Source organism: Schistocerca gregaria, chromosome X, assembly GCF_023897955.1.
Source record: "Schistocerca gregaria isolate iqSchGreg1 chromosome X, iqSchGreg1.2, whole genome shotgun sequence".
Classification (NCBI taxonomy): Eukaryota; Metazoa; Arthropoda; class Insecta; order Orthoptera; family Acrididae; genus Schistocerca; species Schistocerca gregaria.
The window spans coordinates 409,026,577-409,053,392 of NC_064931.1; the positions used below are offsets into that span (position 1 = coordinate 409,026,577).

General features: G+C 38.8%; 1 protein-coding gene across 2 annotated transcripts in view; it reads left to right on the forward strand.

The window, feature by feature from the left end:
• LOC126298720 (polyamine-transporting ATPase 13A3-like) overlaps nucleotides 1–26,816 on the forward strand; it is a 218,197-nt gene that overhangs the window by 49,392 nt on the left and 141,989 nt on the right. For both annotated transcript variants that reach the window (XM_049990147.1, XM_049990146.1), the window contains exons 3-4: nucleotides 12,305–12,509; nucleotides 16,423–16,495. In XM_049990147.1, the coding sequence (XP_049846104.1) occupies nucleotides 12,305–12,509; nucleotides 16,423–16,495 (278 nt within the window). The remainder of the gene's footprint in view (nucleotides 1–12,304; nucleotides 12,510–16,422; nucleotides 16,496–26,816) is intronic.

Consider the following 26,816-nt stretch of genomic DNA (forward strand, 5'->3'; position numbering starts at 1 on the left):
GATGCACAGGAACTATAGGTTATCACTCAGTACAGCTCTGATCAGTTGAAGTGTGATAAAAGAAACCAACTTGCTGCCAGACTGGCAATAATGATGTGTTGCTAAGACCTTTTTTTAATACATATACATCTGAATCAATACTTTGCACTCCACGTTACGCACACGGCACAGGGTAACACGTACCATTACTAGTCATTTCTTTTCCTGTTCCACTTGCAAACAGAATGAGGGGGAAAAACTATTGTCTATGTGGCTCCGTATGAACCCTAATGTCTCTTATCTTATCATGGTGCTTACGCACTGTGTATGTTGGAGACAACAGAATCATTCTGCAGTCAGTTTCAAATCCCGGTTCTCTGAATTATCTCAATATAGATGCTCAAAAAGAACATCACCTTCCCTCCATGGTTTCCCATTTGAGTTGCTGAAGCATATGCGTAACACCTTTACAGATAAACAACACTTTGCTGGAGTTCTCCCAATAAACCAAAGTTGACCATTCGCCATACCTGTCACAATCTATGCATGCCTGTTCCATTTCATATCGCTTTGCAATGTTACACCCAGATACTTAAATTATGTGACTGTGTCAAGCAGGACACTACTAATGCTGTATACAAACATGACAGGTTTGTTTTTCCTACTGATCCTAACTTGCAAAAAAGTAGTATTACTGCGTTCCTTAAGCTTAACAAAATGTTTTTGAATATCTCCTAAGTTGAATTTTCCATGGCGACATTGTGTACACCTTATTCTTGCCACCTCCCTCCCCTCCTTTTCCCCTTTTCTTTTCCTCTTAGCTAGTTTCTAACAACATTGTTTGCACAATTGTATCTGCCGGCTCCTCTCCCCCCATGGGGCTTAACAAATTGTGTGGAGGCACATGACTTGAAACAGTCTGTTGTGTATAATAGAGATGCGCAGATTACTGCTGTCACAGTAGGAAGCTCACTGTTTGTCAGAAACTCCAGTTACGTGTCAGCTAACCAGATGTTACCAGCTCTAGTTCAGATAAGAAAGTTGCTAGTTAGGGAATTGTAAAGTTCATGAACTTTGTGTGGCGAGTGGAGGTCAGCTTTGATGGAACATGGAAGCTTGACAACACACAGCAGTCGCACAGCTCACTGTCCATGTAAAGTATAGGACAACCAGTCTTATGTCTCCCTCAAGAGATCAGTAAACATTCCTAAGTATTGTGGTGTTGAGGCTGACATTTGATGTCTGTACCAATGCTCATCTCAATAAATTGATAGAAAAAGTTAAAATTCACTTAACAGTATTAAAATATGATTACTGCTGATCCAAGGATGAGTTGCCCTCTTATGAGTCAATTCAGTGCTTCATATGCTGGAGGGAGGACTCTGTTAAGGTCTGAGAAATGTTTCTGTGGCATTCTGTAGAACCATTAATCCATGTGGAAGACACATTGAATCAGTTTAGCTGCAGTTTAATCCTCAAAGTCAATTCATTCTTATATGTTAATTATCTTTGTGGAGGAGGAGGAGGAGGAGAATCTGCCATCTTTCCCCAATCCAAGCTTGTACTCCAATTCTGATGACATTGTTGATGATGGGATAATTACTCTAATCTTCCTTTCTCTGTTGTTTACATGACTACAGGTGTATGCAAATTGTTGGAACAACACTATCAAGTACCTCTCTGCCCCCTGCCCAAAAATCCATCTCCCTGTAACAGAAAAGATATGTACTTGTCCACATCAGTCATCATATTTGCCACAATGCAGCTTTCTCTCTGGCATGACAGCTGTTCTGAAACTTCATGTCAGGCTACAACTGTGTGCTGGCCCAGGACTTGAAAGTGGGCTCTCTGCATTTTGTGGGTAATACTCTGAGTAGGCTATTATGGGTGAGTAGAGTGTGGGTCATTCCTGGCTAGCTCATGTAGTAAGAGCATAGCCAGTAAACACAAGGTTCAGTCCAGTTATAACACACAGTTTTAGTCTACCAGGAAGTTTCTTCATGTTACCCATTTGAATCTTCAGCTGTACGTCCTGCTGGTAGTGCTGCAGACATCGTGGCTCCTCATACCTTGTAGAGATTCTATTGTACTTAAAAAAAAAAAGCTTTATTCGGCCGTACATTTGTATCAGTGACAAATTTAATAGAATGTTTTACACACACATTTGTTAAAAGAAGAAAAAACAACTTAAGAACATGTAACTATGAAATGTTAGAATGTCAACAGATACAGGTGGTAGAAGGGAAGAAATTAAATAACTCTAATGAACCAACCTGCATTGTTAGAATCTCATCTGCATCAGGCAGTTGCCAGAGACATCTGTTCCCCCCGTCAGGGGCAGCCAAACCAAAGGGTGGAGTCACAAATTGTGAGTGGAGTAGCTACATGACCAGGAGCTTCCAACTACCAGCTTTCAAAGGCTACACATGAGAAACTAGGATGGCACACAACACCCGTGAATAGAGTAGAGGCTCAATTTGTGCATTTGCCAGAGAAGAAGGCAACTTTTAGCAGTCATTGCAAATATCTTAGAATTGAGTAATGCCAGATGGTGATCTGAGGGCCACCTTGATGGTGTCTGTGGGAGAATATGCTGAAACCACTGAGAGTCACAGTGATGGGTGTCTTTATGGCAAAAAGCTTACTATAAACATAATTTTTCATATGCAACTCAGTCACTCCCAAAAATGAAAAGCAAGATGGTCAGAATAAGAAAATATAAATAAACAGAAGTTCTGTCGTGTGCTGGTGACCCAAATCTATAGCCCTGGTGTTATGAGAACAGCTCATCTGAATCTGACGACCCCATAGGCACAGACGAAGTGGCTCACATGTTATGCAAGTATGATGCCACCATATTTTATGGACACTGGTGAAAATGGATGAGGTACTAAAGCACAACTTGTTTGTTCTCAACCAGATATCGGATCTAGTAATAGTGCAACCCAGATTCAGATTAAATCTTGGCTCAGAAAAGCTCACCTCACAACAATGGTACATTCTGAACACAGAGTTAGTATAAATCCAAAGAGATGCTGAGCGTCCCCTTACCATCTCCAATACAGAAGGCCCTTCAGGAGTAGTAGAACAATAGCTTAAAATAAGAATCTCCTTTTGTTGCTAAGGAAGTGACAAGAATGCACGCGCACGCACACACATTCAAACATGGAGTGAAAAACTTTATGAGAAGAAATAGAAGAAGTTAAATTCACCACAATGAATCAAAGCCAGCAACTTAGGAAGCTACATGAAACTTTCAAGGGAAAACAAATTAGAAACTATGTGAATTGTGCTTTAGACACATTTTTGGAAGGACAAGAACAATCATTGAATATTACTTAGGTCAGTAATTGTGTACACAATGTGTGATCTGTAATAAATGACCAGAGTTAAGGGAAAGTGAAACACATTTGCCTCCAAGGATAAAAAGGAACAATGGATGTAGAACCACATTGAGTGAGGAAGAACAGTCTATGTATTGATACTAGACTTATTGGTTTTGGACGTTTAATCCAGTGGATCTCTCTCTCTCTCTCTCTCTCTCTCTCTCTCTCTCTCTCTCTCTCTCTCTCTGCCTGCCATTCTCACACTCACCATAACTACCTTTTATTTAAGTATGCATCATTACTGAAATATCAAAACATTTAAGCCAACATGATTAATACAGTGTTGGAACAGCTTTAGCTTGCCATACAGTTGTGATCTGTTATGGATGGAAGTAGAAAACTCATCGAGTGTTTTAAAATGAACTTTGCTATTGGAACGTGTCAAGTCACAAGTACCATGGGGAGCCCAGATAGTCTGTGTGGGTACAAGTTTGGTAACCCTGGAAGCACTGAGCTAGGGGCTGGTGAGCAGTCCCAGTCCTCTATTACTGAGAGACATAGGCATGCTTCATCAACCATGTGACTTGACTGTAGAAAATGTGTGTCACATGGAATGAAGATCTTGATTTAACAACCTGTATCACAAGGATGGTACAAACACTCATTAGAGAAAACTCAGTTTCAAACTGTTTCCTATGCCTATCAAGTGGATGGCTGTTGAGATGAAATATGTCATTTAAAGGAGAACCTCAGGGGCATATACCACACCTCAAATGTATTAGTCTTGTGCAGATGTGCACAGCTGTGTGTCTTTATTAACCACACTTTCTGTAGCTGCTTATGAGAAGGATATGGAGTATATTAATTCTCACAGCAGCACTCTCAATAGTTTGGTTGAGCATGAACACACACAAGCAAAGATAAGACTAGAAACTTGTAACAGGACACACAATTCGTTTGCTGAATGTGTTTTTAATTCTAAAGAGATGAGGAAAGCTTAGAAAAGCATTCACAATTTTTTATTCAGAATGTGTTGTTTGGACTTGTTGGAATACTGAAACTGGTGGAAAGGCTCAAAAATTGGTTAATAGAGACTTACACCTCACACTAAGCAGCATTGTTCTAGAATGCTAATTGTCGCAGTAGTATCCAGTTGTGAATAAGTTGCACAACTCTCTTAAATTACAGTGAAGGGGCTTTCGTGCAAAAATCACTGTTCAAAAGAATTAGCGGAACATGTGTATCAACATGCAGTATGTTTAATCTGTTTAGATACAGGCAGAACCTGTGGTCTGATTGCATGACTTGAGATCTTTGCTTTCAATGTAGAGAAAAATTAAAATCATTCAGCAGCTGTTGGCTGTGTTTTGCATTACAGTGTCAAGTGAGGAAGTCAGTATCTGTGTCCCAGTGTTTTGTAGTGAGGTACACAGATGGCAGTTGTCATTTGTGGACTGTGGATTCAACCAAGCACATTTACTGTGACATCTTAATGCAGTGCAGGTTGCAAGGGCAGTCAGTTTGATCAAGAAATGGAATTTCAGTCATGTTGCTGCAGATGCCAATATCTCCATGCGTCATCCATAGGTTGTGGACACGCTACAGGGAGACAGATTAGTACGTGAGGCGAGTTGTGACAATGTCACAGACACATTACAACCCCACATGAAGACTGATATCTGATGTCCTCTGCATTGCAGCATCATACAGATACTACCAGAGCACTAAAAGACAATCTCAGAAGGGCCACTGGAGCTGCTGTGTCCGATCAGATTGCAATTAACAGTTTATGTGAAACGATCTTAAAACTTGGACATCCTGTTAAGAGTATCCTGCTTGACTCAACAATGCCTTGCATCTCACCTTCAGTTCTGCCGTTCCCGTGTCAGTTGGCAGCTTCCTCAATGGCCAAACATGTCATTCACAGACAAGTGCAGATATGCTCTGACGTAAGATGATGGCCGTGTTCATGTCAGAGATCTGTGGTGAGCGATTCTGTGATATTGCTGGGAAGCTTAAATGTTGACACCTATACAGATCTCACCATTGTCCATGGTCACCTTAATGCCAGGCAGTACATAGACTCGATCCTGTTTGAACATCTACTGGCTGCTGCATAGAGTAGGGACCATGAATTTTTCTAATGGCAGTACTTACGCAGCAGGCATCAGCAGCGCCTTTTGAAGGCTGGACATAGAAGTAATGGAATGGCTGGCGGTGAGTCCTTACCTAAGCCTCATCCTACATATGTGGGACATGCTTGACAGAGGTGTTCGTGGTCATACTGTTCCACCACAGATTCTCCAAGAAATCTCATAGGCTCTCATTAAAGAATGAGAACGGATACTACAGGGTGATTTCTGTAGACTTACACAGAGCACGCCACATAGATGTCAGGCTGTGAAATACGCTCACAGATGACATACACGTTATTGGAACTTTCAAAGTCCAATGAAAAGAACCCTGGATAACAGGATGAATTATTGTTTCTGCTTTGTTTTTGATACATGTCATCTGAAATTATTCAGATAGTGAAGTGTGACGAAAATTTATTAGTCATGGGTGACTGGAATTCGGTAGTAGGAAAAGGGAGAGAAGGAAACGTAGTAGGTGAATATGGACTGGGGCAAAGAAATGAAAGAGGAAGCCGCCTGGTAGAATTTTGCACAGAGCACAACTTAATCATAGGTAACACTTGGTTGAAGAATCATAAAAGAAGGCTGTATACATGGAAGAAGCCTGGAGATACTGACAGGTTTCAGATAGATTATATAATGGTAAGACAGAGATTTAGGAACCAGGTTTTAAATTGTAAGACATTTCCAGGGGCAGATGTGGACTCTGACCACAATCTGTTGGTTATGACCTGTAGATTAAAACTGAAGAAACTGCAAAAAGGTGGAAATTTAAGGAGATGGGACCTGGATAAACTAAAAGAACCAGAGGTTGTACGGAGTTTCAAGGAGAGCATAAGGGAGCAATTGACAGGAATGGGGGAAAGAAATACAATAGAAGAAGAATGGGTAGCTTTGAGGGATGAAGTAGTGAAGGCAGCAGAGGATCAAGTAGGTAAAAAGATGAGGGCTAGTAAAAATCCTTGGGTAACAGTAGAAATATTGAATTTAAATGATGAAAGGAGAAAATATAAAAATGCAGTAAATGAAGCAGGCAAAAAGGAATACAAACGTCTCAAAAATGACATCGACAGGAAGTGCAAAATGGCTAAGCAGAAATGGCTAGAGGACGGATGTAAGGATGTAGAGGCTTATCTCACTACAGGTAAGATAGATACTGCCTACAGGAAAATTAAAGAGACCTTTGGAGAAAAGAGGACCACTTGTATGAGTATTAAGAGCTCAGATGGAAACCCAGTTCTAACCAAAGAAGGGAAAGAAGAAAGGTGGAAGGAGTACATAGAGGGTCTATACAAGGGCGATGTACTTGAGGACAATATTATGGAAATGGAAGAGGATGTAGATGAAGATGAAATGGGAGATATGATACTGCGTGAAGAGTTTGACAGAGCACTGAAAGACCTGAGTCGAAACAAGGCCCCTGGAGTAGACAACATTCCATTGGAACTACTGACGGCCTTGGGAGAGCTAGTCCTGACAAAACTCTACCATCTGGTGAGCAAGATGTATGAAACAGGCGAAATACCCTCAGACTTCAAGAAGAATATAATAATTCCAATCCCAAAGAAAGCAGGTGTTGACAGATGTGAAAATTACCGAACTATCAGTTTAATAAGTCACAGCTGCAAAATACTAACGCGTGTTCTTTACAGACGAATGGAAAAACTAGTAGAAGCCGACCTCGGGGAAGATCAGTTTGAATTCCGTAGAAATGTTGGAACACGAGGCAATACTGACCCTACGACTTATCTTAGAAGCTAGATTAAGGAAGGGCAAACCTACATTTCTAGCATTTGTAGACTTAGAAAAAGCTTTTGACAATGTTGACTGGAATACTCTCTTTCAAATTCTGAAGGTGGCAGGGGTAAAATACAGGGAGCGAAAGGCTATTTACAATTTGTACAGAAACCAGATGGCAGTTATAAGAGATGAGGGACATGAAATGGAGGCAGTGGTTGGGAAGGGAGTGAGACAGGGCTGTAGTCTATCCCCGATGTTATTCAATCTGTATATTGAGCAAGCAGTGAAGGAAACAAAAGAACAATTCGGAGTAGGTATTAAAATCCATGGAGAAGAAATAAAAGCTTTGAGGTTCGCCGATGACATTGTAATTCTGTCAGAGACAGCAAAGGACTTGGAAGAGCAGTTGAATGGAATGGACAGTGTCTTGAGAGGAGTATATAAGATGAACATCAACAAATGCAAAACGAGGATAATGGAATGTAGTCGAATTAAGTCGGGTGATGCTGAGGGAATTAGATTAGGAAATAAGACACTTAAAGTAGTAAAGGAGTTTTGCTATTTGGGGAGCAAAATAACTGATGATTTTCGAAGTAGAGAGGATATAAAATGTAGACTGGCAATGGCAAGGAAAGCGTTTCTGAAGAAGAGAATTTTGTTAACATCGAGTATAGATTTAAGTGTCAGGAAGTCGTTTGTTAAAGTATTTGTATGGAGTGTAGCCATGTATGGAAGTGAAACATGGATGATAAATAGTTTAGACAAGAAGAGAATAAAGGCTTTCGAAATTTGGTGCTACAGAAGAATGCTGAAGATTAGATGGGTAGATCACATAACTAATGAGGAAGTATTGAATAGGATTGGGGAGAAGAGAAGTTTGTGGCACAACTTGACCAGAAGAAGGGATCGGTTGGTAGGACATGTTCTGAGGCATCAAGGGATCACCAATTTAGTGTTGGAGGGCAGTGTGGAGGGTAAAAATCGTAGAGGGAGACCAAGAGATGACTACACTAAGCAGATTCAGAAGGATGTAGGTTGCAGTAGGTACTGGGAGATGAAGAAGCTTGCACAGGATAGAGTAGCATGGAGAGCTGCATCAAACCAGTTTCAGGACTGAAGACCACAACAACAACAACATCATGTCAGATATTTGTTATTTTTGTGTAAATGATTGAGGACATGATGATGTTTCATTGTGTACTTAATTGGTGAAAGATAAAGGTATAATTTGACAACATATCCAGTCCTCAGCTATTGCTCAGTGGGACATGGGGCAGATGTCCAACGCTGACTTCCCGTAATTCTTTACAGCAGTTTGTCATGGACACTTAGAGAAGACTGGAACACTAATGTCAAAAGTAATATGAAAAGCACAAGAATTAAATTATGTGAAAAAGATTATGGCTTATTAACTGAATTTTAACAAGTTGTAGGTTCCATAATTTATTAAATAATTGATATGCCTAAGGGTATGACTGACCTTACATGTCCAATTCTTTAAAAAGCTTAAAATTTCTGCAATTTTAACACACCACAGCCACATGCAAGAACAAAAAATCGGCAGAAACTGCAGAGAAGCAGCTCATGAATGGGAAAATCACCTGTATGTCTGTCACCCTGTGTTGCAACAAAACTCATTCTATCTTTACTAGATGTTACCTTATGTACTTGTAGCAATAGGAAATCCATTAGATGGTTGAAAACTTTTCAGGCATTCCATCAGTTGATGTTGTGTTAATTGCAGCATATTTCTGTGACAGCTTTTTGTAATCTTCAGGTGCAACTGTGCCTAGCTGTTGTGGCTCGCCAATGTATCAATTGGTTCACTAGGAAAGTGCATTTGCCAGGAGGCAGTGTTATATCATCACGATATGGGACTTGATATTCAAGAGCCCCCTGTCAGGGAAACTGCCTGCGGACCTCAATGTATGCAAGCTTGCAAGGTGTTGGTGGTCAGCATTCTTGTCCAGGCTTTGATTCCCCATTGGTGTGATTGTACTGAATTTATGTGCAGCCAGTAATGCATCCTCTTAAGGCATTCTTACACTTAACATGAAAGCAGATATGGTTTTGGAGCTAGACAATTTTTGGTGATGTCACAACTTGTAATTTCACATTGCAGAGTATTCCTAAACATTAAAGAAAGAATCACACACACCAGATTTTGGGAGTGTGGAGTGAAATGTGCCAGTGAGTCACAGCATTGCTTTCTCCATCACAAGCACAACTAGGATGATGCCATGTTGGATTACGTCATTTGCTGTTGTGAGCCATGAATATATACTATTCCAAAGCACTGGCAAATTGAGGATCCTCAAAGATGCATTTTTTTTCTAATTTCTTGTAATAAAATTATGGGAAACAACAAATCTGTGGTTTAAGGCTTTTATATTTGCATTATTTTAACTTGGATTCTACGGAAATATTCCTTTTCAAAACGTGGTCCTAAAACTAGTCATTTTTAGTAAGGTATGCTATAAGTAAATTCCAGGTTGCTCCCACCACCCCCTCCTCCTTGTTGCCCCCCCCCCCCACCACCACCCCCTCCTCCTTGTTGCCCCCCACCACCACCCCCTCCTCCTTGTTGCCCCCCACCACCACCCCCTCCTCCTTGTTGCCCCCCACCACCACCCCCTCCTCCTTGTTGCCCCCCACCACCACCCCCTCCTTCTTGTTGCCCCCCACCACCACCCCCTCCTTCTTGTTGCCCCCCACCACCACCACCTCCTCCTCCTCCTCCTCCTCCTCCTCCTCCTCCTCCTCCTCTTTGTTGACCACCACCACCACCACCTCCTCCTCCTCCTCCTCCTCCTCTTTGTTGCCCATCCCCCCCCTCCTCCTCCTCCTCCTCCTCCTCCTCCTCCTCCTCCTCCTCCTCCTCCTTGTTGCCCCTGCTCCGCTTCATCACCACCCCCCAAACCACTCCCACACCCCTTCTGGCCCCTGCCCACCCCATCCCCTCATTGCCCTAGGGAACCCTCCAACCCCCACCCATTGCCCATGAGCCCCCTCCCAACCTCCACTTTCTTCTTCCTTCTTTGCCACACCACTGTGTCACCCCATTTGTGTTCCACCTCCTTTCCCACATGTTGCAGCACCATCTCCCTTCCCCCTCCACCCTCCCCCCTTCCCCACCCTGAATCACAGCACCATCTCCCTACTCACTTGAATTTCTGTATCTCTGCTCCCATATCTCTATTCCTCTCTTACCTCCCCCCCCCCCTTCCTCTTCTCTTCTTTCTTGAGTTCGTGCATGGCACACATGGGGCCCCAAGCTATTGCAGCCCATTCTTCATTCCCTGGCTGCATTTCCTTCACCCTGCCCCCTTCCTCCCTATCTTTGCTGCTTTCCCCGTTGCCACCTCCTGCCCTTCTGTTGGTGTTCTGATTTATGTCTACCTGGCTATCTACCTGGTTTCCTGGATTAATTGCAATTTTGTTCCTTTTGCCTGTTGTTTCATCCTTTTTGGCGTTTAGGTCCTCATTTTGGTTTAACCTCCACTTCAAAATTTCCCATTTTCAGTGTGAGCCATATGGGGACCACCTCTCGAATTCCATTGAAGTAGTTGTGCAAGGCATCTTTTCTTCCACTCTTCCTCGTGCTGCTGGCACTGCTGTCTCCCTATCCACAGGTCCTCCTTATCGTTGGCCGGTACTGCAGTGGACCAAAGATGTCACAATCATTGTACAGACTGCTGACAGGTACTGCAGCGTTTTAAGCTATACACTTCACAGACCAACCTCCTCACTTTTAAGTGTCTCCATGCTAAGACTCATTACCTTATGAAATGGAGTAAAAAGGAATGCTGGGAGCACTATGTTTCTTCCCTGGGTATGGATGCCTCTTCGTCACAGGTTTGGTCAAAGCTCTGTAGCCTTCTGGGCCACCAGTGACAGTCAACTGTCCAGGGGCTGAACCTCCAAGGTTCCCTGTGCTCTGATCCTTTGATCCTCGCAGAACACCTCGCGACACACTTTGCGACGGCATCGTCGTCCTCTTCCTACCCTACTATCTTCCTTTGGTAGAAATGCAGAGTTGAACAGACCTGCTTCAGTTTCATCCCATGCCATGTTGAGTCCTATAATGCACCTTTCGCTGAATGGGAATGGGTGCAGGCTCTTAGCTCTTCACAAGACACAGCCCCGGGGCTGTATTTCTTCTGCAACCAGATGATCCAACACTTGGACGTTCCCCAGAAGCAACAGCTTCTCAGGTTCTTCCACCACATTTGGCTCACAGGTGCTTTTCCATCACAATGTGGTTGTGGAGCCAGACTGATAATCTCATATATTGGTGGAATGTCCCCTTCTTTCAGCCCTTTATGTTAAGTATAGTCTTCCTGATTAGCAGACAATTCATGGATGGTTGAACTGGTCCTCGGTTTCCTCCGTGAAAGTTGTTTCTATTTCCAGATATAAGATTCTCCTTTAGTCTTGGAGCAGGGGCAGGTTGGTTGTGGTTGGTTCTTTTTTTAGTCTTCTCGGTCTGTGATCCCATGACTGCCCCCCCCCCCCCCCCTTTCCACTTTTTAGATTTTGTCACATCGTTTATGCTTTTACCGAGTGTGTTTAATATTCATTATTTTATAATTTGACTCCCCTAACTGAATCCATCCTCTTTCAGCAGACCGTCTTTCTTATGTAACTCACTTCAGAACCTTGGGACTGATGACCTCACTGTTTGGTCCCAGAACCCCTCTCAATTAATCAAGCAATCAGTCATTCCTCTCTTACCCTCACTCTACCCAATCTCTCTAACCCTTTGCAGCCCCATCCCATCTTTGGGTCTTGTTGACAGCTTTGCCCCCCCACCCCCTTCACTGACCCCCCTCCACTGTTCTCTCCCTCACTACCACCTACTGCTACCCCTTTCACTCCCCCCTTTTCCCCCTATGTCTGGCCTTTTTGCTCTACCCCCTCTCACCACATGCTCCAAGTGCCCTCTATGTCTGTTGATTTCCATGTCCCACACTCTTTTTATTTCAGCATTTGTGATCCTTTGCAGTTTAAAGAAAAATGTTTATAATGTTAACTCCATCTTTTAATGCTGCACTTTATTATAACAAATTTAAATTTTGCCTCTCTAACAATACAAGCTAAGATGATTCTCTCTCTCTCTTTCAGGTGTTTCCTATATGGTGAAAATACCATGTCAGTGAAAGTCAAGTCTTATTGGTCATTGTTTGTGAATGAAGTTGTGAATCCATTTTATATTTTTCAAGTCTTCAGTATTACTTTGTGGTCATTAGATAATTATTATTATTATGCTGGGTGTGTCCTCCTGCTATCAACACTTTCTATTGGAATATCTTTGTGGCATACCAAACAGGTAAAATATAATCTTTTAACATAAATATATTTACATTGGTTTGCTTTATGATCAAAATGAAGACTATCTTTATTGGAACATTGTCTCTAACATTTATGTGACTAGTATGTGAAACAATTCTAATAGGTTGGTAACACATTTATATGTAATACTGTGTGTGCGTGTGCACGTGCGTGGAGTATCTGTCCACAGCATTATGTATGGAATGTGTTGACAACCCATCAGAATTATTACATATATTTGTCAAATAAATGTTACTGCCAATGTTCCAATAAAGATAGTATTACATGAAGATATGTTAAAATAAAGGCTACATTTTTATAATAAAGTAGACTCTTACTATGTGGTTTATGTGGCAGGTAAAGCCAACTAACAAAAAGCAAATAGGCTGGAGTTCTATTAATTCTCTTTTCCGAACACAGCCATATCATTCAAAACACCCTTCTTTAAATACCAAACCTAATTTTATTAACATTTTCTGACTTCTTACTTCATCAACTTCACCGTTTGCCACCCATTTTGTGATGTCCTCAGCATCATCATCTCACAGCCCCGGTACATTTTCTAGCAACGAAATGATGTCATTATTTCCCTCTTTGACTTCAGTTGCACTCATGGATGTAAAGTTGTAATATCCACCTTCATGGTCTAGAAGAATGTTCAAAGATCATACAAGTGATATGTTCAGAATCTCTACCCAACCCCGGACAACCACTCTGACGTCTAGTAAGTCAATCCTCTTCAGAATAGTTGCACAGTCTTAATTATCATCAGTCATTGATATTAACAGATTAAGAGGGTTGCAGCGGTACTACTACTTTAGCATTTCAAGGATGCTGTAGTTCATCAGCTGACAGAGCAGTCACATGTGGTTGTAAAAATAACGTTTCGATATCTCCATCTGTGAGTGCATAACTGGTAGAATGCAAAGGGGCATTATCAATAAACAGAAGAGCTTTCCTCGCTAAACTGTTGCTTTTTTTAAAATATTTCTCTGTGACTTGTATGAATTCATTTTGTAATCAAATTTTAGAGAGTGCTGAATTTATCTGTGCTTCCATTAGATGAGTGTAATGTATTGGCAATGATTCCTGATTTTTCAGGTTTTTCAAAGCTCAGTGTTTCCATGAATTCCCTATTAATGTAGCCCCACATTTCTGGTTGTAATTAGCTTTGCTGCAAGCCAGTATGGTAACACATTCCTTGCTTCTCTTGTATCCAGTTTCTGCAGCCTATTTTTGAAGCAAGTATTTTCATAGGAAGAATCTTGCAATTTAAACCTTTTTCGTTGCAACTGTAAAACTGTTTGCCAGAGATTCTCTCCTTGTTAATTAACTTTGAAAGGTAGTCTTTAAACAATGACAGTCTCTTTGTCAGCAGATAAAGCCTCACCAGTGATGGTAATATGACAAATACAGAATCATTTTTCCCAGTGATCCCAGAATCCATCACTGGCAGTGCATTCTGAATCATCATCTATTTGCCAATGAAATTGCAATACTACTACTTGCAATATTTCCCCACTAACAGGCAAACCTTTTCCTCTTAAATGTTCATGCCACATATATTTCAACATTGTCTCCCTTATTCTTACTTCACTTCCACTAGCTTGTAAATCACACTACTACTCGATTTCTGCTCAATTTTTCTTCCTGAGTACAATAGTTCTTTTTCATATCCCTAACTCCAAAGCAATAGTTTTGGCTGCTACTGTAGGATCCGGTTACATTACAGCTCATAACTTAAGGTCCATAGTCACTACAGGTTTTTTTATCACCAATTTCAGACTTTCTAATTAAACACAACGGACCACACAAAATAATTATTTAACTATGTGTGCACTTTACATGTCTGATAAGCAACTGGAGGAACAAAGAACACTGGGTAGCCAACAGAGGTGCTGCTCTGTGTGTGTACATTGTTGATTGAGAGTGTCGTGAGTGTCGTATGTTGAAAAGTGATACCAGTAATTTATTAAACAGTAACAATACAGCACATAACTTGTAATCGTGACTCAAGATGTGCTAGAAGCAAAAACATTTTGAATGGAAAACACCATATTGTAGCCGGTGCATGCTTGCTAAAGCTTTGGTAAAGTACAGTACATAAAATCAATGAATCCTCATTTAAAAGTATTATTACAATATTAATCAAGTAAGTTGGATAATACAGTCACCGGGTAGTCACAGCCTGGGTAGTAGTGTGTGCACTGAACTTCCTTTATTAATATAGATGTTTTACCCTTTCCACTCTTAAGGCGAATGGAGCTTGACACTGCCAAATTTGTTTTTCACTCCAGTTTGAGCCTCATTCCGCATGGTTTTTGTAGCTTTCACATGCTCCATTCTTGAATCTGGATGTAGTAGACATCAATGCTGCACAGTATGCCCTCTAGGATAGACTGTGTTAACTGTTCATCGAACTGGAGCAGTTGTAGTTATTACATTAAAGTTAGTAGGTGCAAAATGACTAATTCTGTGATCTGACCCATCTCGTCATGTTCCTTGCCTTCCATGGACCATTCTGCACACACCCTTTGTGCTACTGAAATACTTAGTCCCCACGAGCAGCAGTTTCCCTGATTGATGCATCACATTCTTTCTAGACAATACTACGCTCTCTTTCAAACTCATTGATTTGATGGTACAGTTCGTTCATACATCTGCAAGGTATCTTTGCACATTTTCTCAAATCACACTGATCCATTACCTTTAGTTTATAGCAAGAATGAGAGCCCAGGTACATTTTGCTAGTAGAGGGTGTTGTGCTGCACTATCAGTGTTGACCTTGAACCAGCATACTTCATAATGTACATATCCTGTGAATATAAATGTGCTGTATCTAGTTGTTCAATGTGTTATGGTTTTTTTTCTGAGTGTTAGTGTATTTGGCTTAGTTCAATAAATTCTATATGCCATGTAGACTAAAGAGTCAACAAAAGAAAATCACTGCAGAAAGATGGTGTATGCATTTTGAAAAATTGTGATAAATCTGTACAACTATTCACATTTTTTAAAGAAATTTTTGTCTCCTAATATGTTACTAAATGTAGTTGAAATTTTAACTTTGTGCTAGAGCTAATAAGATACAGTTCTAATGTCTATTTAAACTGTTTACAAAGCAACAAATGGTTAGTAATGTTTCCAAAAATAAAAATGTTATTGTCATGGTTCTAAGCCATTACCAATATTAATAATGGACTCTAAGACATATTTCTGTATTGTGGCTAGATTTTATCTAATTATTATTTCTTCTTTATTTTTCTTGAAACAAGATTTTTTTTCCCCCCTCTCTTCTTATAGCATGGGAAGTGTTGCCATTGGCTATAAAAGGCTTTAGTAAACATGATTTGTGTGTTTAATCTATACATAAATATACAAAATGGCAAGAAATTTCTAGTTGTGTTCAGATCATAATTGCTGACTGCAATGCAAAGAATACTTGCTGCGAATATGTAGTACTAATTGTCCTTCAGTGAATGCCTATTAATGCAAACTTATTATGACAATCCTTGGACAAGCGGCATTGGGGCAGCCACCTGATGTTTGTAGATTGCTCATGATTTGTAAATTTCAGTTAGCTAATATAATTTTTAAGTACATTCTGTTCATGTATGGTACCTTTGGAGCAGACAGCCTAGAAGGAAAAAAAAGAATTAAGTGTATACAGTGTTACTGACCATTGTCTGCTGCTGATTTTTCATTAATAATGACCAATGAAGAACAGAATATTTGCATTTCAAGCACATAAATTTTGCTAACCAAAAAACATCTTTAGTAGTATGTATGTATGTATGTATGTATGTATGTATTTCATTAATAATAATAATAATAATAATAATAATAATAATAATAATAATAATAATAATAATAATAATAATGGTGTTTTTTTTTTTTTTTTTTTTTTTTTTCAGCAAAGCATTTCACTGAGCAAACTTGCTGAGGAATCCTGTTCAAATAAAGTGACTCTACAATGTGAAAATGGAAGTAAGTCCCAAAATTTAAAAAAAGACCAAGTACACACAGAAAACATATATGAAATTCTGAACTCAGCTCATGACTAATCTGTTTAGAATTACTTTAGGATTGATACTTCAGCAGAATCGCGTGGAGGTGCAGAACAGAGTTGCATAATGCTGACATCAGTGAGTTCTGGAAGAGTTGGTCTGGGGTTTTAGTTTAGTTTCATTTGTAGCAACAAATTTTTAAGACAGTTTATGGAAATTTTTATGATATATTTCAACTTGACGTCACACAAATGGCATTGTTTTGACTTATTATCAAGTCATCAGATGATCTGTTAAAAAAGAAAGGAAGAAAAGATTACCAAAATACTAGGGCACTAAATTTCAAAAACAAACTAACTTCTGTAACTAACTACATTCTCTGGAATATGTTTCTATGTAACCTGTAAATTTCCAATTGAATAGGCCAGGAGAAATTCTAACAGTGTGAGGGTGGTTGCTGTGACTAGGGGTCTCGTGAAACTGGCTGAATGTGTATTGTGCCTCTTGAGTGAAGCTTATCCCCTCAACTGCCTTTGTAGCTGTTAGTCCTAAAATAAATTGAGCATAGTGTAGGTATAATTGTGAGACATTTTCAAAGAAAATGATTTTCCTAACACTAAAAGTTTCTGCTTCTGGAACAGGCAGCAGATGAGTGCATGTAGTGAGACTGTGATGAAGGAAAGAACTGGTCATTCAGGTTTCAGAAATACGAGGCCTCCACAGAAAGCAGATAAGGGGTGATGTATTAACAAAACAGATGTCTGTAAGAGATTCAAAACAGTGCAACAATAAAAAAAATTAAAAAAAAAAACTTTGATATATCAGTCACTATGTCACAATTTATTACTCACTGCACACGAATATTTTCTCTCTTCATGGTTCTTTACACACAAAATTCTGGGCTGTTTGAAAATCATGTTTCAGATTGTTGCTCACCCTGTGATGGTTTTCCTCAAATCACCTGCAAGAAACAAGGTCATTTGAGTTCTGTGCAAACACAACTTAGTAGAACTTAGTATGGGAAAAATATCATTCTATGCTCAAGATTAGTCACCTGCTGCCATGCTTTCAGAAGAAATCCAGATGTATCTTAAATGTACCTGTAATAGTCCTCCTCATGGTTTTAACTCAGTGTTGTTTGAAAATTTATTTGATCACAGTTATGATTCTGTTCACTGATGGGTGTAAGCAGGAAGTGGTTTACCTTGAATTTATTTAATATACAAATGCATCTGATGCAGAATAAAAAGTTCTCAGAGGTGATGGAACAGAACAGACATTTATCTTCATCGCATTCTTCTTTAGGAGGCCTCACTATTTGTTTGAACAAGAAATGCATTCTGAGTATTTTCTGGTCAAAACAGACTAAATGTGTTTGTTCAGTGATATCTCTGATTTGTTCTGACACTTTGAGTATCCTTAGAAGTGTGCAGCTTATACATTCCACAGGTAAGTCTACAAAGCCTTGAGAAAGATGTTTAATTCTGCTGGGTGATGAAGTACATAGATATTCAAGGAACTGAATCAACAAATGTGATGATCAATTAAGAATATTTTGTGGCTCAGTACACCATCCCGCTACTTTTAGTTTAGGTACTGTACTGTGCATCAATGGGAAGAGGAGTGATTGGATGTGATAAACAACAAACTGCTCCCACTGTACCCAAAAAGTCACCTGTGACATGCATATGATTTGAATGTTTGGTTGTGCTTATAGAATGTTTTTGTATATCAGTTATGGAAGTAGACGTACTGAAAGATGGCTCATTGTGCAGGAAAGGACTAAATGAAATTGATGGTAGAGAAGGTTTTCTGGTTGGAAGAAGGTTAACATTGTCAACAAGTTTAAACCAGAACAGTGATACTGGATGTTTAATAGCTCGGTGGGGTGGGATGACCGTAGAGAGCACAAACGTGGAGCCATATGACTACCCTTGACTATGCTGCAAATTTGTTTATAACTCTCTCCTATACAGAAAAGAATGTGTGCCTCCATTGAAACTAGAATTACAACTTTTATGTTCTTACCCATTGCTTGGCACTTGCTTGGTGAGGTGAGTAGCAATCTGCTCTGGTACCTTTATATTCAGAAATTTAAACTGTATTATAGTTAATAATTATGTTAAGATGTGAGACATACAAAAAGAGTAGAGATTACTTTCAAAAGATATTTTCATTGTTGTTACTAAATTGCGGTAATAATGCACTTTGTTAGTATGCTCTGTTTGCAAGACAAACTTGCCTCTGGTAGTTCATGAAACTTAAATATTTCAATCTCCCTTTTATTTTACAATAATTTACATTGTTCATCAAACAATGTTATGTTCACTTGTTTGAGGTGTACTCTTGAATGTTGATTTGAATGCCACAATGCTTTATTGAATATAGTTGTATTCCAGGTGAACTACTACCACCAGTTAGCCCTCAAAATCAGTCATATGGGGACCTATAGTTTAATACATTGTATGGACCATAATGCAGTTTCACACTCTCCACATACACGCAGCATTGCTATGGGTGAAAATGTGTGATAGGTGATTGTGGAAAAAATTGTAGGCAAATACGAAAAGAACCCTGAACTATTGTTTAGTCATCCACAGAACAGGCAAACTACAGCCAAATGTAAAAGTGTGCATATTATTGCTTGAAAATGGCTCACGTTGCTGAAAACCTGTGTGTATGTGTTCAAGGGTATTCAGAACTTTAGACATAATCATTACATTAATGTATCTTGAAGCTAACATTTAATTTATCGTGGAAACCAGTCCTTATATGTACATGTCTTGAATCCCATGGATCAATTTTCAAATAACTCTTCAACAGAGTTTATAAATTATCTTTGTAAGATAGTGCTCCTCATAAAAAATGAACACTGTTATGTATCCTATAGCAAACAGTAATTCATTGCCAACGGTATTAAGAATTGCAAACATGCACATGCATGCACATGCCCACATGCACTAACATCCCCTCCATTTTTCCACATAAAGGACGACTCAGGTTTTGTGAACACACACGTTATTTCATAAATGCTGCAAAATTTAATAGATGGAGTCCATTGTTATTACTCTCTTTATGGGGACTGTATTTACCAGTGGTAGGGGAGAAGACCTACTAATGCCCTACCTTACCATTCATATCTCCTATCACCATTTTTATGTTATTATTTATCCCCTGTTGATAAGCTCACTCCAGTTCCTCATAGATCATCTTCTCTTCTTCTGTCTTATCCTCAGTAGGGGCATGTGCATTTGGGAGACAGTAGTTAAAGGATTTCCCCTTTATTCACATACAACATCCTTGGAATTATTGCTTTAAACCTGTCGCAAGTTGTTCAGTGCTTTGATTGACTATAAATCCCACACCAAGTATGAGTTCACTGTTGTGGCCACTTTTGAGGCCATGGTAGTACATAGTACACTGCTGTTTCTGGAAGGTATCCTGTCCAGTCCATCTTATTTCTTGCAAGGCCATGTTGTATGTTTCACTATTTGTCAGGTTTGCAATGGCTCCAATTCTATATAATGTTTGTACATTCCACAATACAATTCTCATATTCCTTGTGACATTGCCATGTCTTTGCCTTAGGGTTCATCCAGCTGTATTTCCTTCAGTTTTCACAATAAAACTTTTTTCCCAGGTATGGCTTATCCGCCTGTAGCGGAACCCTGTATTCTTCGAAAGACAATTTTCCCACTCTCGTCTGCCTTCACCTGTGTTTCCCACTGAACTGGGTACCCAATCTTTCACGGGTTGTTAAGGTTCGCATTGTTCACCAACTTGAAGTTCAGACACAGTTGGGTAGGAGAAGCTAAGTGACTTTACTTGCATAAAGTCATATTTTTCTCATCAGTAACTCGTTTGAACCCTGAAATTTTGCAGCATCACTTAACATGACAGTTTCTCCTAGCATGTGGTTTCAGCATAAGAATATACATAAAATGATCTATGTATCACGAGACAACATTACTAGGAATCAAACTGATCATATTAATAGTTACCAGGCATGCCTCTGGCATACTAGCTTGCAATAGTTCCATAGGCACTAAGATGAACTCTGGTCATTACCTCCTTATAGCAGAAATCAGAGGGAGAATTTCGAAAGCATATAAGGTTAAAGGAGAAGGGCAAAGTAAGTATAATATATAAGAATGTAATGACCCAAGGAAGGCTGAACATGTATCTATTAATTTGGATAATAATTGACAGGTATCCTGCAGAACTATACTCATAACTTAAATCAGCAATGGAATAAAATCATAAATGAAATACAGGCTACTGTAGAGGAAATGATTGATATGGAACAACACACCAGAAGGAATGAATGGTGTGAAGTGGTATGAAGAAGAGTGTGAGGAGGCAACAAGAACAAAGAATGAAGCATATAAAAATGCAGCCCAGAACAAACGAATGTTTGTGGATGACTGTAGGAAAACAAGGTGTGCAGAAAAGCAGATTCTGAAATCAAAGAAGAGAAGCTTTTTTGAAAGACAGTTGCAGGACATTGAATCACTTAGTAACACTAATAAAAGCAGGAATTTCTGCAGAGAGGTCAATAACCATAGAAGGGACTGGAAAGTGTTGTGCCGAAGCTAATGGGTGACTAATGAAGATATAATATGGTAGATAGTGAAATTTTGAGCTTTACAGATTATATGAAAATCTTGAAATCAAAAAGTTCATTAAAATAAACTGCCTGAAATGGTTGGCCATGTTTTTCACATGGAACGTGAGAACCCAATGAAAATAGCACTGCTGCAATACCCAGCAGCACAAAGAAGTGGGAGAAGGCCAAGACTGCAATACTTTGATGGCATACAAGATGATTTAAAAATTATTGGTGTCAGAGGATGAAGACACAATACACTGGACAAGGATAAATAGAATGATATCTTAGAGCAGGCCAAGGCCCATCAAGGGCTGTAGAGCCAGGAAGAAGAAGAAGAAGAAGAAGAAGAAGAATCATCTTCTGAGCCTCCCATGCATTAACTTGCAGTCTGACAAGAAAGCTATGGCTCTGTAGTCTGTATACATAGAAGTATCTGAACTTTTGAAATGGCCCTATTATTGCCAAAGTTTCCTTATCTGTAACAGAATAATTTTGTACCCTCTTGTTTATTATTATGCTCACAAAACTGATTGTTTTCCCTTTCTTGTGCTGTTATCTGAAACAATCGTGAATCAGTCCCATATTCGGACATGTTTGCCATGAAACAAAAACCTTGTGATAGATCGGGGTGAAACAGTGTAACAGTTTTGCATAAATCTTCCTAAATGTCCACAGATTCATTACTGGACTGGCTGATCCATACCCTAACTGCTTTCTTTTTCATTAAGTCCTAAAATGCCTTGGCATTAAGTACTTGATTTGTTTCAAATTTACAATAAAATCAACACAGACCAAGAAATCCTTTTATTTGCCTTTTATTTTTGGTTCTGGAAAGTTCTTTATAGCCTAAGTTTCATCAGGATTTGCAGTTACATTGTTAGTTGAAATAATGTGTCCTAGGAATTTAATTTCCTTTCTTTCAAACTCTGGTTTTTCAAAAATTACTCTGCCATCTGCTGCAACTGCTGCTAAAACTACTTCCAATATTTTATTATGTTCATGCCAGTTTTTTGTTGGTAGCAAAATGTTGTCTGCATAGGCAGTTACCTTAGCTAGTAAGTCATCGCCAGTGCTTTATCTAACATGAAAATAAATGCTGCAGTAGATGTCTTCAACTCAAAAATCAAATGGTACCACGAATGCATTAACAGTGTGCTGAATTTCCGGTATCTAGAAATCTTGCAAACAGAACTTCTTTGAAGTGGTAACCTTGACTACCATAAATGAAGGCTATCTTCCACACTCTTTAGGTAAATGCACTTGGCAAAAGCTATCTGTTATATCTGTGCTAGACATTACCCAACTATCATTAAATTTCTGTATTAGTTCTTCCAGACCCTCCAGTCAATTTGTTTGTGGCCATATAATTTTATTAATTGCCCTTGCACCCAGAGTAATTCTCACTGGTCTGTCTTTTTATCAGAACCACTACAATTGGATTGGAATAGTTGTTTTGGGGACTTTCAATAATGCCCAATTTTGACATCCTTTTAATTCTTTATTAACAGCCTCTCATTTTGGGATTGCAATAAAATACAGTCATATTTTAAAAGCATGATGAGAAATAACATAGAATTCATACACACAATTTTTTATCGACTATGGTTGAGGTGAAAATACCTTATTACATTCGTTTAGAATATCCTATTACTCTTTTTCTTCTACTGCACTCAACTCTTCTATTTCTGAAATCCTTTGCTGTATTTTGTTGTTTGTTTCATTAGTGTATCTCATTGTCTCTGATGATCATTGATTAAAGACTCGGACTATTTTCTAGTGGTTTCCACTCTCATAACCTTTATTCCTACAACCTTTATTCTTACAACCTTATTTTCTTCAGGTGTTTTTTTTTCCCATTTACATTGTTTACCATTGTCAGTCTACCTTGACTTCATTATTGATTAACCTGTTCTTGCCTATTATTAACCTTACACACAAATCTGGTCCCACCATTGCGTTAACTGTGTGCTTAACTTCCAGGACCTGGAAATCTGATGGAACCTGTTGTCATGTTAATTAACTTTTAGCTCTGCAAGCAGTAAGTACTCCTGAAGATTTCATTGCCTATTTTAATCATATCATATAGGTTCAGGTCTATGCGCCAGTCTCTGATCCTGAATCTATTACCACCATCACATCAATTGTACATTTGAATCTCAGTAGTTTGAAATCCTTCAAAAACTTCTCATTTATTATCCTCCATCAGTACCACTTTAATACTATCCCTGGTATCATATTCCAAAAAGTTTAGCTTTTGTGGTCCTTTGGTCTCTCTAGTTCATTATCGGATCTTAAACAACCAGTGAGTTTCTCGTAGATGAAGCCTCTTGTTCATAATTTCCATTGCTATAGTCATCTCTAGACTTTCCATAATAATTTCCTCTTCCACTTTTCCTCATCTGGGACGATTATAATAGTAACTACACGAACCCTGCTTTTCATACTGCAACACTCCTTACATTCCTGATGCATATCATTTGGTGCTGGTGTTGTGTAAATCTCGGTGGCAGCATGTCATCCTATCTTTGTGTCATTTCCTTTCTACCGTTTTCCTCACCAACCTTCTAAATTCTGACTTTTGCCTGCTAAAGCATATAAATGACCCAAAGCCTATACTATTCCACTAACATCTGTCTTTGGCATTCCAATTAACTTTTCGTGTACTTGTAACTTAATAATGATTGAAATCAAGTCATTCTTTCAGTATACTGTCTAAATGCAAATTCTTTTCCAAATATGTTTGGAAGTCCTCTTTATAACTTTTGTTCCCAATGTTTGCAATAATTTGAACTTCAAAACAGGTCTCTTCTGACATAGTTTTTCATGCCGCTGGACCAATACTCATTTGTTAACAGTCCTATGAATTGGTCGCATGTGTTGCATTGTGATTCTACCTCATTCCCCTGGATAGTGCTTCCCCTTCTTGTGCACTAGTCACACAACTAATCTTTTTTTTATTGTCCCACTGCATAGGAAATACTTCTTCAGATTGTTGTTTGAATGTAAGTCGGTGTCCCTCTGATAGAGAAACTATGATATTTATGCACTGTTAAATACTGATTGTCAGATATCATGTAGTTTTTATTTTTATCCTACTATCTTTCATGCTCATGTCAAGATTATAACCTTTGCTTTATTTCAGCTTCAACCTGAGTGGCATACTGAGCCACTGACTCTAACTTTATCCCATACCTACTGTCATTCCTTCAGTTCTAAATGTTCACTTGCATTCTCAGTGCATGTATTTTTAACCAACTCTATCTTCTTATCCAAATCAGTTTAAGCCTTTAAATCTTCCTGCTTATTAGTTACTTTACAACATGTATTAGTTTCTTTTTGATCATTAGCTGACTGTACAGCATTAGTTCTGGGCAAGTAATGTGGAGCTCATGTGTGCTTCTACTAATCCTTTCTTTGTACTCCTTAAGTAAGACAATTTTCTAAGCAAAACTCATCTTTTGATTATAATTTTTCCCAAGTGGTTTTTATTCATTTTTTTCAATACTTTATTAGCAATTTCTTTTCTTCTTTTTTCCAATGGAAATTTTAGTTTCTTTAATGGAAATTTTAGTTTCTTTAATGGAAATTTTAGTTTCTTTAATGGAAATTTTAGTTTCTTTAATGGAAATTTTAGTTTCTTTAATGGAAATTTTAGTTTCTTTAATGGAAATTTTAGTTTCTTTAATGGAAATTTTAGTTTCTTTAATGGAAATTTTAGTTTCTTTAATGGAAATTTTAGTTTCTTTAATGGAAATTTTAGTTTCTTTAATGGAAATTTTAGTTTCTTTAATGGAAATTTTAGTTTCTTTAATGGAAATTTTAGTTTCTTTAATGGAAATTTTAGTTTCTCCAGATGAATGTTAATGTTTCAAGATTTTTCTGCAATTCCTTGAGAAATCTCATGAACACATCTTCACCATACTTTCACTTGATGATTCACTATTAGGTTAACAGCTACAGTGTTTGCTGAATGGGTGTGGTGACTTACATTTGGTGCCACTAAATCTCACCCATGATCATCATGTGAATGAATGTACCTCTGCCGAACTTCTATGACATCATAAGTACCTTGCAGCAATGCTGAACTTTCATTAGGTAACCCAGATGGATGCTCATCACATTCATGTCCCCCTTGAAAGTAATGTACTATCCTATTCCTGATTTCAACCATCTTTTCTCTCTTGTTACTCATGTTTGTAAATGTTACTGTCAATAATTAATACAACTTCTGCTCACTATTTGCTAATCAAAATTTACAGACTGTGCTGCACTCTGCCGAGCTATTGCTACCCTGGGTCTTCACAGAGACAAACATCAGTCTACCGAAAGATTTTATAAAGACAAGTTGCCTGTTATCGAGGTGAGGGTCATCTCTTATACATCAGCTGGGCCAGTGACTTTCCCTTTCCGTATGGGCCGCCCCACGTGCTGTTACGATGGAGGCTGCAGAGAATGCAGTGACCACTCTTCACTTCTGGCAGCCTCTCGTCACATACGTCCTCCTCGGTGCGTTGCATCATAACACAAAATCTCTGTCTTCTTTTCTTGATGTTAGTCTTTTATATTGCATCAACATCACAGTACATAGCATTCACTGCCACTTGTGTTGTGTACATTACCAAAATATGTCTTATCACTGATCAATACTGTTGCATGATTTTGAGCAACAGCTATAATCAATCGTCAGTGTTACTTCGAGCTCCTTATCTAGAGATTTACATGTGATAAATGTTTTAAAATTCACAGTTCACTCTTATCTTGTGCTCTGTGTTTCTTTTACCAATGAAAGTCACTATTCAGTTGATCTAAATCACAAAGTCACTGGTAGTGCCAATTCACTGTTATTCACTTTGGATGCAATCCATAACAGTCATAGCCACTCAGATTCATCCCCGCAAGAGTTGCCATGTCCTACACCTCTTTTGTAACAGTTCAGTGAGAGTTGCATTCAGATGTGTGCAATATCAGGTAGACTTCGCAGAGTTCTGTTTGCTCACCTTGCATCTTCTAAAGGTGACGTCCCTCTTGCAGAAGGTCATGCGCGGTCATGATTCTGTTATGAGATAAATGCAAGTCTACTTCCAGTGAAGAGTGTCTTTTTAAGGAATGCCATTAATTTATTCAGTGTTGCAATTCTTGCTGCAACACTGTTCATAATATAGTCATTTACAATTACTTAACATTCCACATGAAGAACTGGTTCGTCAGTCTAATCAGAATGCAAGTCATGAACTTGAACTCATTAATCATAATGTGTATTATCAGTAATAATGATCAATATCCTGAGTGTCTAACACACTTCCCCACAAATTGGAAAGCTCTGACATCAGTGGCTTTGCAGTCAAGATGGCTCTTATCGGTGTTCATCAACCAACTCTTAAAAGTTATAAAATTACAGTTTGATAGCACTGAATCAATACTAACCATCCTGAACAGTGAACAAGTCTGCCCAGACTACAAACTTGGACTGCACTTGGCTATGGCTGTCACTGTAGTCACCCAATTAGAAGAGGAGACGGTGTCTCCATGTGGATAAGCATGCCTCCACTTGTGACCACAATGTAATATGTTGCTCAACAGTAGAGCTTAACACTCATTGCACAACATTACTGCTCACCCCCATTTGCTAAATGTGACTAGTTAATACTTATAAAATGTTTGTACGAGGGTTGGAACTTAAATAGTGACAACA